We start from the raw sequence: 13,670 nt of genomic DNA on the forward strand, positions 1-13,670 counted from the left end.
ATATCCAACACTCCAAATACCAGTGGGAGTAACAGCTGACCCGTCATGCATTGCTCTGGATAAGCACCTGATCAGCTGTCTGTGGACATTTAACATTTTATGTATAACATTTAAAGCACGTACAGGACATTTTTAATCCTTGAGACAGCGTCAGTAGAAACCCTGGCAGGATGTGAGCCACACATCAGGGACTGTAAAACTGTTGTCACCATTGTGACTGGATGTTCTACATGGAGATGCAGAGCTATTTTGCTGACTCTCTCTGGAAACCAGACCAATTGGATCACAGCAGGAATATAAAAAATTGAGCTTCTCTCTAAGGCAAAGGAGAACTCAGGGGAGAGTTAAAAAGTTCAGCAGGGAAAAATCCTAGAAATAGCCAGCTCTAAAGGGAAGTCAGGCTAGGGTTTATGTTTGTGGTTATCTAAAAATAACAGGAAACCCCAAAAGGGTGTGTGTGGTTGGGTATAGTTTGGACAATAACCTCTGCTGTGAGTGCTCTGTGGAGAGCAGAGATAGCTTACACCGCCTTAAAGAGAAGCTGGAGTAAGTGAGCTAAAATAGCCCCTTGTGAAATTTCCTGATATTTAACAAGTGCTAGACCAAGGTAGAAATTGCCGAGTGTCCTGCTCTCCCAGTTGGCTGGGCTGCCAGACAGCAGCTGACAGCGGGAGGCTCAGAAATGTCAATTTTAATTAAAAGCTTCATTTCCCAGCGCAGGCCCTTTCCCGCCCCTGTGCTGGGAGAGGGGCGACTTGCGGTGGGAGGCTCCGTGAGCTGCTGCGCTGAGCAGAATGAGAGTGGCAGCTCTCTTAGAACAGGGAGCCTTTTAAAGTAAAGTAAATTGCACTGAAAATCTGCTTCAAATCCCCAATTCAGCGCAGCAGCCCACGGAGTCGAGTCGCTCCTCTCCCAGCAGAGGGGCGGGAAAAGGGCTGCGCTGGGAAATGAAGCTTTTAATTAAAATTGGACTATCTGAGCCTCCTGCTGTCAGCTGCCGTTTTTTCTGCAAAGTGACAGCATTTGTGGCACCACCAATCCTCACAGGGGCTTATGTACTATAGAAGGCTTATTGTACCCATTTCACAGATGGTGAAACTGAGGCACAGTGAGACTGCCGAGCACCACAGCAGATTTCAGGATCAGAACTGGAACTAGGACTGTGGAGATATTAGCACCTACTATCATTCTCTGACCACCACATCACAGCTCCCTCTGTCCTCTGAGGTAGCTGTTAAACAGCAAAATATCATGTTATTTCCATTGTTGTATGCAGTGTTGCTGTAGCTGTGCTGGTCCCAAAGTATTAGAGAGACACCTTGTCTTTCCTATTTCCAATCACTTGTCTAAGTTGCTTGGAAGGTCTCTTTGGACCTGCTCCTTGTCGTGCTCCTCTGAGGATAGTGAATTCCTTGGGTCATATGTTACCGTCGCCTGGAGCAGAGTGACTGTCCTCTCTCCCCTTCTCCTCTTCACTCGGGGCCAGGAAAATTTGGCGATAGGAAGCCAGTGTTGGTTTTGCATCCACTCCAAACCCTTCTGGATAGCTGGAGAAAACAGAACAACAGGCGGCATGAGAAACCCAGACACCTTCAGCATCCCATCAACACGAAGAAAATGAACACTGCACACTCCAAGGATTTCCACCTAACCTCTTATGTTTTATTTACTCAAAAGCCAATATTCCCCACCCTCTGTACCTACAATAATCAGAGCCCACAGCACTTTCTATTTGTAGCTCTCAAAGCACTTTACAATGGAGGTCAATAGCATTAGTCTAATTTTACAGATGGGGAAACTGAGGCACACAGAGGCACAGTGATTGGACCAACATCACCTAGCATGCTAATGGCTAAGCTGGGAATAGAGCCCAGATCCCCAAAGTCCCAGTCCAGCGCTCTACCCATTAGGCCACATTGCCTCCCGTCCTGTACTTAAGGTAGGCGGCACAATCACTACAGAGCCACAACTGAGCTTCTGATGACTGATAATGGCCCAATAGTGTTTGCCACCATCACACTGATGGCTCTCTCTTGTGAGCTATATACCCCTTTCCCCCACCCTTCATCTGTCCTGTCTATTTAGACTGTCAGTTCTTTGCAGAAAGGACTGTCTACTGCTCTGTATCTGTACAGTACTTAGCACAATGGGTCCCTGCTCTTGGTTGATCCATAGCGAAGACCTAGTAAACGTGGTTGACAATAGTAATGAAGGTGCTACCACCAAAAGTGCTGAGACCGTAACAAACAAGCCTTTGGGTTAAAAAAAGAACTAGATAAATTCATGGAGGATAGGTCCATCAATGGCTATTAGCCAGGATGGGCAGGGATGGTATCCCTAGCCTCTGTTTGCCAGAAGCTGGGACCGGGCAACAGAGGATGGATCACTTGATGATTACCTGTTCTGTTCATTCCCTCTGGGGCACCTGGCATTGGCTGCTGTTGGAAGACAGGATACTGGGCTAAATGGACCTTTGGTTTGACCCAGCATGACTGTTCTTATGTTCTTAAACCTTTTTTGGAGCGAGTTTACCACAGTATGGGGTAGAAGGAGGCAGGAAATTCAGAGGTAAAGTGACAGTTAAAAGAAATCCAACCAGGGCCGGCTCCAGCATTTCTGCCGCCCCAAGCAAAAAAAAAAAAAAAAAGCCGCGATCGCAATCGCGACCGGCGGCGGCAATTGGAGAAAAAAAAAGCCGCGATCGGCGGCGGCAGTTCAGCGGCAGGTCCTTCGCTCCTAGAGGGAGTGAGGGACCTGCCACCCCCGAATTGCCGCACATGCCGCCCTCTCCCTTGGCCGCCCCAAGCACCTGCTTGTTAAGCTGGTGCCTGGAGCCGGCCCTGAATCCAACCATGGTAAAGTAAGAAATGGACAGTTAATGCATATGAACAACCTTAACTCTGCCTTGTAGTGGTGCCATAAACAGAAGAATAATGAGGAAAAAATCTGATCTCTGTCTAAAAATCAGTTTAATTTAATGTGGGTCCACAAACACTACAATGCCCTAATCATAGTGGTATGTTATTGGATGGCATAACTACAGGGCAGACTTAAGTCTGTTTTGGTGCCTTATATATGCATTTCTTACACTTACCTTTACATCTTTGGATTACTTTTAACAGTAACCCTGAATTTCCTGGGTTTGTTGTGCTTGGTTTTAGGATAATTGCAGTGTTGTTATAATGTTTTTTACCTTTACATTACTGCTACATACTCTCAACCTTAACATTTTTTGTCTAGGAATTATCAAATTGGAATAAGAACAAAAACAGATCTGGAAAAGCCATGTAGAAAAGTGGCCCACCTCAAATGTTCTATTGTTTCACTGGATTCAGTTTATATAGGATACACTAAATGGATTCCTAAACCTCTACAGAGCACAGAAAGTGACTAGTTCTAGCACCATTCTGATGAATAAAGAAATGCCAAGCACTTGCTTCTTTTGCCAAAAAGACTCTAAAGTTACTCTGCAGCTAAAGTCAGTAAGAATTCCTTGGGTACATCACCTGTGAGAAAAGTCAACATGCTGGATGGGGGAATCCTAGCACCGCTGAAGTCATCAGCAAAACTCCCATTGATTTCAACAGTCAGGACTTCATCCCCAGTGTCCAAGAAGCAATAATAATAGCAATGAACTCAGAGATGCTTTAAAAGACTCATGCATTGGCTTTACTTGCTTCAAATCTAGCAGCACAGGAACTGCCATGCTGGAGCAGAATGGTCCATCTGAGTCCTCCGTCTCCAAAATTAACCAGTAACAGATGCCCCCAGAGATTGGCCACCTATATGCACATATAATGCATCTGAATAACAGTATTATATCATGGGGAGAAACTATTTCCAGACTCCCATCTGGTAAGGAGTTCGTAGGTCAATCCCAATAAAATCAATCCAAGATCATGCAACTGCAGCTGTTCTTCTCATCAGCAAAGGCCAACAGTAATCTGAACATTGCTGGGAATGCACAGCAGATGCATAAAAATGCTCATAAAAATCCAATTCACAGTAGCAGTTAAAGAATCTCTGTTATACAGTCTACAGGGTAGTCCCTGTTTGCCCTCAGGAGCTTTCACCGATTCCTCAGCTATCTAATCCTGTTTTGCCTACTAAACAATTGCTTCAATATTATCCTGCAGCATTGACCTCCTCAGGTTAACAGTATGTGGCGGGGGCATTTCCTTTCATCTGGCTTTTGTTGTGGTGCCTTTAAATTCCATCCATACCTCCTGAGGCCCCCTTCTGTGTGCAGAATTCTTGAGGATGCAACCACTGCAGTAGTCTGCTTTTCTGCAGTTCACAAGAAGCAGCATGATCTAATGGTCAGAGCGAGGGATGAGTCAGGACAAGGACTCACTGTATGAACTGGAGCAAATCACTTTACATCTCTGTGCATATTCCTCACCTGTCACATGGAGTGGCAATGCATTGGCACCATTGTAAATGTGCTTTGAGATGCTCAGGGGTAGGCTGCTGCAGTGGTGCCTAGTTTCACAGCATATAGAAATGAAAGAGGAGCCCTGATTAGTTTCTCTGTTATTCCTAGAATTCCTTCTTTTTGTTCTGCGGAGACAGGCACAGCCTTGCCTGTCTCCTTTATAAAGATCGTACTCAGTAATGATTTCCCTCCCTTCATTTTTGCTTTCTGGAGAATTTCATGTAGCAGCAGAAAACCCCAGAATCCAAGCACAAAACATAATAATTAGGGACGAACAAAGCCATTTGGATGAAATAGGAACCAGCCATGACCTTCCCCAGATACAAGTGACATCCACACGTGCTCTTTTGTGTTGTTGTTGTCGTCAAGGTTAGAAGGTTCAGAAATGATCTGCTCACTCATTTTTCATTTGCACGTTTCTCTCTGCTATGAGCCTACCTCGATCACCTCTGAAGTGACCTCGGATCTGAATGTTGTAGCTGGCCCCTACACCTATTCCCCCACAAAGCTGTTCATTAGTTTATAATGAAAGTTGCTACCCACGTTACAAAAGAAGACGTGCTGTTACCAGAAACACCCAAACACTGAACACTGCGGAAATCGCACGTAAAGATTACGCCAACAATGCCGACTGCTAGTTTTCCCACACACCAAACAGAGAAAAATCCTCACAGGTCAGTTCCCAATGAACCCAAACTGCCCTGCAACAAAACATTCCCTGACCACTTCAAAACCCGCACCAACACTGGTCAGCCATCCCATAACCTTCTCACAGAGTCTGATCCTGCACCCATTGAAACCAATGACAAGACTCCCAGTGAATTCAATGGGTGCAGGACCATGCCCACAAAAAACCCATCCCTAGATTTGGAGAGATATTTGAAGTCTGGAAACATACTTGCAGACTGGGCCCTGGTCTAGTCTCTGCAATTGCATGTTCTGGCCTCAGCTGGAAGGGGCAGTGCCAACACACCATAGGAAAGCTTATTCCTGTGAGATTCTAGACCGGGTTAGGCAACCTGTGGCACGCGTGCCAAAGGCGGCACGCGAGCTGATTTTCAGTGGCACTCACACTGCCCGGGTCCTGGCCACCAGTCTGGGGGGCTCTGCATTTTAATTTAATTTTAAATGAAGCTTCTTAAACATTTTAAAAACCTTATTTACTTTAGATATAACAATAGTTTAGTTATATATTATAGACATAGAAAGAGACCTTCTAAAAACGTTAAAAGGTATTACTGGCATGCAAAATCTTAAATTAGAGTGAATAAATGAAGACTCAGCACACCACTTCTGAAAGGTTGCCGACCCCTGTTCTAGACCAAGTTCTAAGCCATCAGAGCTTTTAGACAGGTCAGCTAAAATTCAGATCAGTTGGGTGTTTTCTGGAGGTTTACCCAATCACTTTCCAAAATAACAAATTGAAATCAAGAGTTCCATTGCTAATACCTGGTGCTCCTCATTATACATACCACTGTATATATTTTTAGACAACACCCGTAGCAATATAAATGGTAGAAGTTGTTCCATTGAAATGTATTTTTAACGGGAAAACAGTTTTTTGACTACACAGAATTTTTTACAAAAACATGCCATTTTCAACTGAACACTTTCAGGTTCTCGTAAAACTATTGACATTTAAAAAAAAATTTTGTCTTGTTGAAACTGAAATTAAGAAATGTGTTTTATGTTTTTGTCAAAAACTTTAATGAGGGAAAAAACCCCATATGCCGCTCAATTTAGTAATCTTAATGGGGAGCAAACCAGGAAGGAACTGTGGGTCCATGCAAGCAATTACACATGTAGTACCAGACTAGTAGATTGGGACAGTGATTTGCTAGGATGTAGTACATCCTAAATCCCAGATCCTGCAAGGCACTGAGTGCTCTCAACTTCCACAGTTCAGAGCATTTGGCACCATGACCTTGAAAGAGCACTCGAAATCTTTCCTCTTCTGTGTGCACCGCCCACTGCAATAAATATCAGGAGAGAAAGTTAATCAGAAATCACACCGAGTGCAGTGCACATACCTCCCAGAGCTCAGCTGACACAGACAGTGCATAAGGCAGATGGTGAAACTAATATTTGAGTTGTAAGTTGCAAAGATGATGTCCCACTGTTCCTGCAGGGTGTGGAGGGTGTTCAGGAGATTCAGCTGTTCAGGCAGTGATTGCTGCGGCCTGGACAGACAATACAGGATGGCTCGGTTTAAACTGCTGTACAGGGTGCTGATGACAGTTTCCTTTTGGGAAAAGGTGTTCTCCATGACCTGTTAAAACACAGCAAAGCATGAGCTGGCACATCGCTGGTACAAGACCCTTGTCCCCTCCGCTCCACCTCTCCCACTTGGGTTTCTGTACGCTCCTTCCACCACGATGTCCCCTATGATCTATGGGACAAAACCATTCCGCCACTGAAGTCCCTGGAGTCACAACAGGGATAAATCTGGCCCTGGTAAAGAGAGGAAGACTTTAAACACTGACACGTTCATTGTCTCCCAAGGTGACTATTTATCTTCGTGGGGGGAAGGAGGGTCTTGAACAGTGGAATTTTCAAAAGCACCTAAGTGACTCAGGAGTAAAATTCCCAGGGTCCTTCAATGGGACTTGTTCTCCTCAGGCACTCCTGAAAATTGCTCCCACTATTCATTGATTCATAGGCAACAATCAGAGGTGAATCAAAGTGAGTCTAAGCTGTTGCAGGTAACAACTTGTCCCAGCTCCCTCGGCACATTAGTTACCCCAGCATAGATGTTCTCGGAGGTAGGTTCAGACCCAGTTACCACCGTGTAATTTACTCTCCCATGCACATTAATTCTCATTTAGTCTGAGGACCAAGTTCGGCCTGGTCCTTACACAGATGCACAGTGAGGCAGGCGGCACGGGAGCCTTTCCCCTTGTGCAGCCCACATAACATCCAGGCAGGCTTGCAGCCCCGGCACTCTGGGGAAACACAGTTCCCTCCTTATTCCTCTGGATCTTGAAGCAGCCCACAAGGGACAGGTAGGAGGCCGTTTCCTGATGCACCACCCAGTGGCGCTAACCCAAAGGGCATGCTGATTTCATCCACCTGAGAGCACTATGCAACTAGCTGCATATTATTATTATATATTTGTTGCTGCTATTTTGGCACTGTGCAAGAGACAGAAATACAGACAGTCTCTTCTAGTTTGCCAAAAATTTCCACTGCAGAGCAACAGTAACTAGCTGTGTCATACACAGTGCAACTTCAAAGCACCTTAACCTTTTGGTGTGCATGGCTGGGGATTTCCTGACTGAACAGCCTACTGGGAAAGCTCTGGAGCGAGGGATCAGTGTCAAAGAAAAAACAAGCATCTCAAGGAAGAGAAATGAAATCCCAGCTGAAATAGGATTAATGAATCCTCAAACTGGCTCGGGGTAGATTTTCCGAAGCCATCAGCACCAGTATCGAGGGCCAGGTTGTCAATAAAAGCTCAGCTTGTTGGGCACTGAGCACTTTGGAAAAATCTGTGGCTAAATGGCAGCTAGGCTTTTTGGAAATCTGGCTGAGCTCTGGAAAATCTTGCCCATATTGGCTGGATTTTAAATGCCAAGTATGATGCATAAATAATTTTTTTTAAAAGTTCACTCCTGGTCCATTCCTTATACTTTCAAAAAAGAGACACTGACAAGTATTGGTTTACCATTCTGATACTTTGACTCTTCTTTACTTGCAACACACAGTCTTAGAAAGTTAAGAATAAAATGTTTGTGCCCAGCAATTTTGTGTTTCCTCATTCATCCAACTTTATCGGTCTTCACTGGAGGGAGGGAGGAGGGGGGCAGATTGCCACACCTGAGCCATTCTTTTCAGATGACAAATCTGAAGAACTGTCCCAGATTGAAGTGTCAATAGAGGTGGTTTTAGAACAAACTGATAAATTAAACAGTTATAAGTCCCCAGGATCAGATGGGATACACCCACGACTTCTGAAGGAACTCACATATGAAATTGCAGAACTACTAAGGGCTGGTCTACACTGGGGGGCGGGGGGATCGATCTAAGATACGCAACTTCAGCTACGCGAATAGCGTAGCTGAAGTCGAAGTATCTTAGATCGAATTACCTGGGGTCCACACGGCGCAGGATCGACTGCTGTGGCTCCCCCATCGACTGCGCTACCGCCGCTCGCGCTGGTGGAGTTCCGGAGTCGACGGTGAGCGCGTTCGGGGATCGATATATCGTGTCTTAACGAGACGCGATATATCAATCCCGGATAAATCGATTGCTACCCGCCGATACGGCCGGTAGCGAAGACGTACCCTAACTGTGGTAGTAACCTGTCACTTTAATCAGCTTCTGTACCAAATGACTGGAGGGTAGCTAATGTGACACAAATTTTTAAAAAGGGCTTCAGAGGTGATCCTGGCAATTACAGGCAGGGAAGCCTGACTACAGGACCAGGCAAATTGGTTGAACTCTAGTTAAGAACAAAATGATTAGACACATAGATAAACACAATAGAGCAGGGAAGAGTCAACACAGCTTTTGTAAAGGGAAATCCGGCTCACCAATCTATTAGAATTATTTGAGGGTGTCAACAAGCAGGTGGACAAGAGTGATCCAGTGGATATAGTGTACTTGGACTTTCAGAAAGCCTTTGACAAGGTCCCTCACCAAAGGCTCTTCAGCAAAGTAAACAGTCATGGGATAAGAGGGAAGGTCCTCTCCTGGATCAGTAACCGGTTCAAAAATAGGAACAAAGAGTAGGAATAAATGGCCAGTTTTCACAATGGAGAGAGGTAAATAGTGCAAGGCCCCAAGGAGCTATATTGGGACCTGTGCTGTTCAACATATTCAGAAATGATCTGCAAACAGGGGTAAACAGCAAGGTGGCAAAATCTGCATATGATACAAAATTACTCAAGGTAGTTAAAGTCCAAAGTTGACTGTGAGGCGTTGCAAAGAGATTTCACAAAACTGGGTGACTGTGAAACAAAATGGCAGATGAAATTCAATGTTGATAATGCAAAGTAATGCACATTGAAAAAAAACAGTCCAAACTACACATACAAAATGATGAGGTCTAAATTAGCTGTAAATGTGCAGCAGCAGCCAAAAAAAGCTAACAGAAACGTTAGGAACCATTCGGAAAGGGATAGACAAAACAGAAAATATCATAATGCAGAAGGTATGTCTGCACTTGGGACTGGATGACCAGGACCAGCTCTAGGAACCAGTAAAGCAAGCACATGCTTGGGGCAGCACAATTCCAGGGGCGGCATTCTAGCCATTTTTTTTTTTGCTTGGGTAGTTGTGCTCTCGGAGCTTTTTTTTCACATCCCAGATCCAAGTGCAGACATACCTTCTGTCTCTCCGTGCCTTGGTTCCATCTGTACAATGGGGATAAAAGCACTGTCCTGTTATGGACCGGGACATAGGCTGTCTTGCCTAGTGGGCAGAGCAGGAGTCAGGCTTAGTGGGCAGAGCAGGCATCCAGGGTGAGGAACAAAGCCAAGGGTCAGCACCAGAGTCAGCTGCCAGTTACCACAGCCAGGGGCCAAGTCAGAGTCAGAACCAGTAACTGAAGCTAAGGGCCAGAACCGAGGTCAGATACCAAGTGCCAGAGTCAGGGTCAGATGTCGGAGGCCAGGGTCAGAGCCAGGACTGGTCACTGATAATTGAAGGTGAGGTATAAGAGCAGGAACTGGAGGAGAGGGAAGGATCAAGCATGAAGCAGGAACACGGTGGGAACAGGAGCAGAGCAGGAGGCAGGCACAAGCAGGGTCCACTGCAGGCACAACAGGAAACCACCTTGTTGCTCAGAAAAACTTCCTGTGCCTCCTCCTGGCTTAAACAGCATAGTTGGACCAATCAATGGAGCCAGGAGATCCTCCAATAGAGCTCCCATGGGGCGTGCCTGGGCTGGGGCTATAGTGCAAGTAGCTTCTCAGCCCAGCAATTTTCAGTAGGCATTGAGAAGAGGTCAGGATACAGCAGCTGTCGGGGGTGGTGTCTTAGGCCTTTGTTCAAGACCCAGGACATCGCATCTCCCAGCTCACATTAGAGAAGATGAGCTGCTCAGATACTAGAGTAAGGGAGGCCAGATAATTATTGAAGCTAAATTCACATGTTGTACGGCTCTAAAGTTCTTAGGCTGTAAGCTGTTTCAGGCAGTGACTGTGGGACCCTGGTCCATATCTGGAGCTCTGTGGTGGCACACTAACACAAATGATCATAATAAAAAGGGGACCATTCTTTGAGGTTTTTTTTAAAAATTGCTCGGTGACAAAGGGTTGGATTTTTGTAAAGATACTTTGAAACCTGAGGGTGAACAAGTGAGATGGTGTGTTACCCAGGGCAGGAACTGTGGTTGTCTGGGTGAGTCTGCACCATGGGGCTCTGATCCTTAACTGAGGCCAGTGCAATATAAGCAATGATGATGAGAAGCCAGTGGATCATGCCCCTTGTGTTGTGAACTCCCAGATCTCAGCGCTAGCATGACATAAGAAACATCAAAATACATTAACAACAGCAGAAGGAACCCCGGTGTCCCACTTACCACCATGATCTGCTCGGCAACAAAGAGCAGGATTTGCTTAGGGTCTGCAGCAAACATTCCACTGTAAAGGTTCTCCACCAGCTTCTGAGTGAAATAGGAAACGTTCACCACCAACACAGGCACAGCCACTTCCGCCCCGCCATGAGGGTCACTGCTGCCTGCAGGGAATACAACAAGGGGACAGTTCGGTCACATGCTGGAGCATAAACTATGCTGCCGTCGTGCTGTCCCATCTCAGGCGGGGATCTTGGGGGACTCAGACAGGAGACCCCCTGTGATGTTACTGATATAACCCGTAACCATATGGATCATTGTTGCAAACAATGTTATATATTTGCAGCAAATATTGTAAAAGGTTGTCGTGTAAGCTGTCTATGAAAAGGTTATGATTTGCTGATTATGATTGTGCTGTCTGTATGGATGTATCATTTTTGTAGTTGAAGTTGTGAACATTGGCTATGTACTTGTATATCAGTATGTTTTGATTCCAAGTAGCCTCAGTGAAGCATTTGGTCAGCTTCTTGAGAAGGGACTATTCTTAACAAGTGCCCAATCAAGAAACACTTAGCTGACAATGAACTTTGGGAGATGCCAATCCACAGCTGAGCTTTCCTGGGAATGTTCAAACTAACATGTAAACAATGGCGTCTGCCTGTAAAGAACTGAGTCATGCATGGGATGGACATGTGGCTTGCCCATGTGACTCCATGCTCCATCTTGCTGCTGTGATCATCCACAGGGCACAGGATATAAAAGGCTGCTGCATCTCCTCCATTTGGTCTTCAGTCCTGCTTCTTGCCTCTGGAGGAACTTTGCTACAAACTGAAGCTCTGAACAAAGGACTGAATGACCCATTCCAGCTGTGGATGTACTCCAGAGACTTGATTTGAACCTGCAGCTTATTCAATCACTGCTACAAGCCTGAAGCAAGAACTTTGCCATTACTGTATGTATTTGATTCCATTTAACCAAATCTAGCTCTCATCTATATCTTCTTCCTTTTATGAATAAACCTTTAGATTTTAGATTCTAAAGGATTGGCAACAGCATGCTTTGTGGGTAAGATCTAACTTGTATATTGACCTGCATCTGGGGCTTGGTCCTTTGGGATCGAGAGAACCCTTTTTCTTTTACTGGGGTATTGGTTTTCATAACCATTCATCCCCATAATGAGTGGCACTGGTGGTGATACTGGGAAACTGGAGTGTCTAAGGGAATTGCTTGTGTCACTTATGATTAGCCAGTGCTCTTCTCTGTTTGGCTGGTTTGGTGTGCAAAGGAACCCCAGCCTTGGGCTGTAACTGCCCAGCTCCAAGCAATTTGTCCCGAATTGGTACTCTCAGTTGAGTCCCACCAAAGCCAGCATTGTTACACCCCCGCAAGAACAATGCAGGTGCTACTGCAATGAATGTTATTAACTCAGTAATGGCATAATTCCATTGGCCAATTTGGAATCCATCCCACGATGGACTGCTCCCCCCTACCATGCCGAGACAGCTTGTAAGTCACCGACTCCACTTCCTGAATCACTTTAGGTTTTTTCCTTAAAAGTTTCCCACTGAAGTAGTGCCCAGGTGCAAGCCCACTCAGGTCTCATCTGAAATCACAGCTACAGCTACTATGCCTGTAGGCAGGTAATAGCACAGCCAGTTAAGTCCTATTTTGGCTGTGCTAGATTGCATACTTCAGCACCACTCTCACTAAGCCTGCTTTAATAACAACAGCAACCCCTAGAGCTTTTCAAAGGAGGCCAGAATCATTACCCCCATTTTACAGATGAGGAAATCAAGGCACAGAGTCACCCACCAGGCCAGTAGCCAAGGCAGGAATAGAACCCAGGTCTCTTGGGTCCTAGTCAGGTACTCTGTCTGTTATCCACACAGACTCCCATTAGTCTTTGCTCTCAATACCCGATTTTTAATCTTTCTTATATCAGGGGACACTTGGTGGAGAAGCTTGCCAGCCACATGGCAGGACCGCAGGAATTTCAATGCACTTGCTCTTGGGAGCATTCGAATGCCCCATGCAGTCTACAATGCTAAGATACCAGACCGATATTTCAGCTGGCGTTTCTAAATCTCTCAAGAGAATACAGTCAGATACCCCAACCTTAAAACTATCTAGCTGAAGATCTGAAGCTCATCACTCACCTCTCGGTCTGGAGGAGCCAGTTTTCTCACCCCCTTGGCTGATGGTGCGGAAGATATCCATAGTAGAAAGCAAGACTTCTGTCTGGAAACGTCTCTTCTGCTCGCTGGTGGAGTTTTCTACAGAAGCCTGCACAACCACAGCATGAAACCATCAGCACAGTGATAACACAACGAGGGGCGCAAACACTGACAACCTCTCTCAGCCTTTACTCATGCAAAGTCCATTGACATCAATGGAGCTATGACAATATACACAGCTGAGGATCTGCCTCAACTGAGTAAGGATTGCAGGGTCTAATATATCCAGGGAGGTTTGGGTTGAGGGCCTACTATAATCTGGGATGGTTTAGGATCAGGGTTTGTCCCAGTATAATCTCAGTGCGGGGTATAGGCCCAGGATAACATGGGATGGTTTGGATGCACGCCCAGAATAACGTGGGATGATTTTGGTTCAGGGATGTAAGGATTGGTAGAACTTGAACCCAGACCCACAGGGCTACTAGCTAACCAACATCCCCACACTACAACCCAGCAACAGCCATAACCCAGCCACACCCTGTGT

General features: G+C 45.6%; 1 protein-coding gene across 1 annotated transcript in view; it reads right to left on the minus strand.

Annotated features, from left to right (window-relative positions):
- Positions 1 to 13,670, minus strand: part of WDFY4 (WDFY family member 4) — a 230,467-nt gene that overhangs the window by 114,100 nt on the left and 102,697 nt on the right. The window contains exons 33-36 of the mRNA XM_026658165.2: positions 13,109 to 13,235; positions 10,959 to 11,116; positions 6,466 to 6,704; positions 1,429 to 1,547 (exon numbers count right to left, since the gene is read on the minus strand). Coding sequence (XP_026513950.1) covers positions 1,429 to 1,547; positions 6,466 to 6,704; positions 10,959 to 11,116; positions 13,109 to 13,235 — 643 coding nt within the window. The remainder of the gene's footprint in view (positions 1 to 1,428; positions 1,548 to 6,465; positions 6,705 to 10,958; positions 11,117 to 13,108; positions 13,236 to 13,670) is intronic.

Source organism: Terrapene carolina, unplaced genomic scaffold (genome assembly GCF_002925995.2).
Source record: "Terrapene carolina triunguis isolate 2854851 unplaced genomic scaffold, T_m_triunguis-2.0 Scaffold402, whole genome shotgun sequence".
NCBI lineage: Eukaryota > Metazoa > Chordata > Testudines > Emydidae > Terrapene > Terrapene triunguis.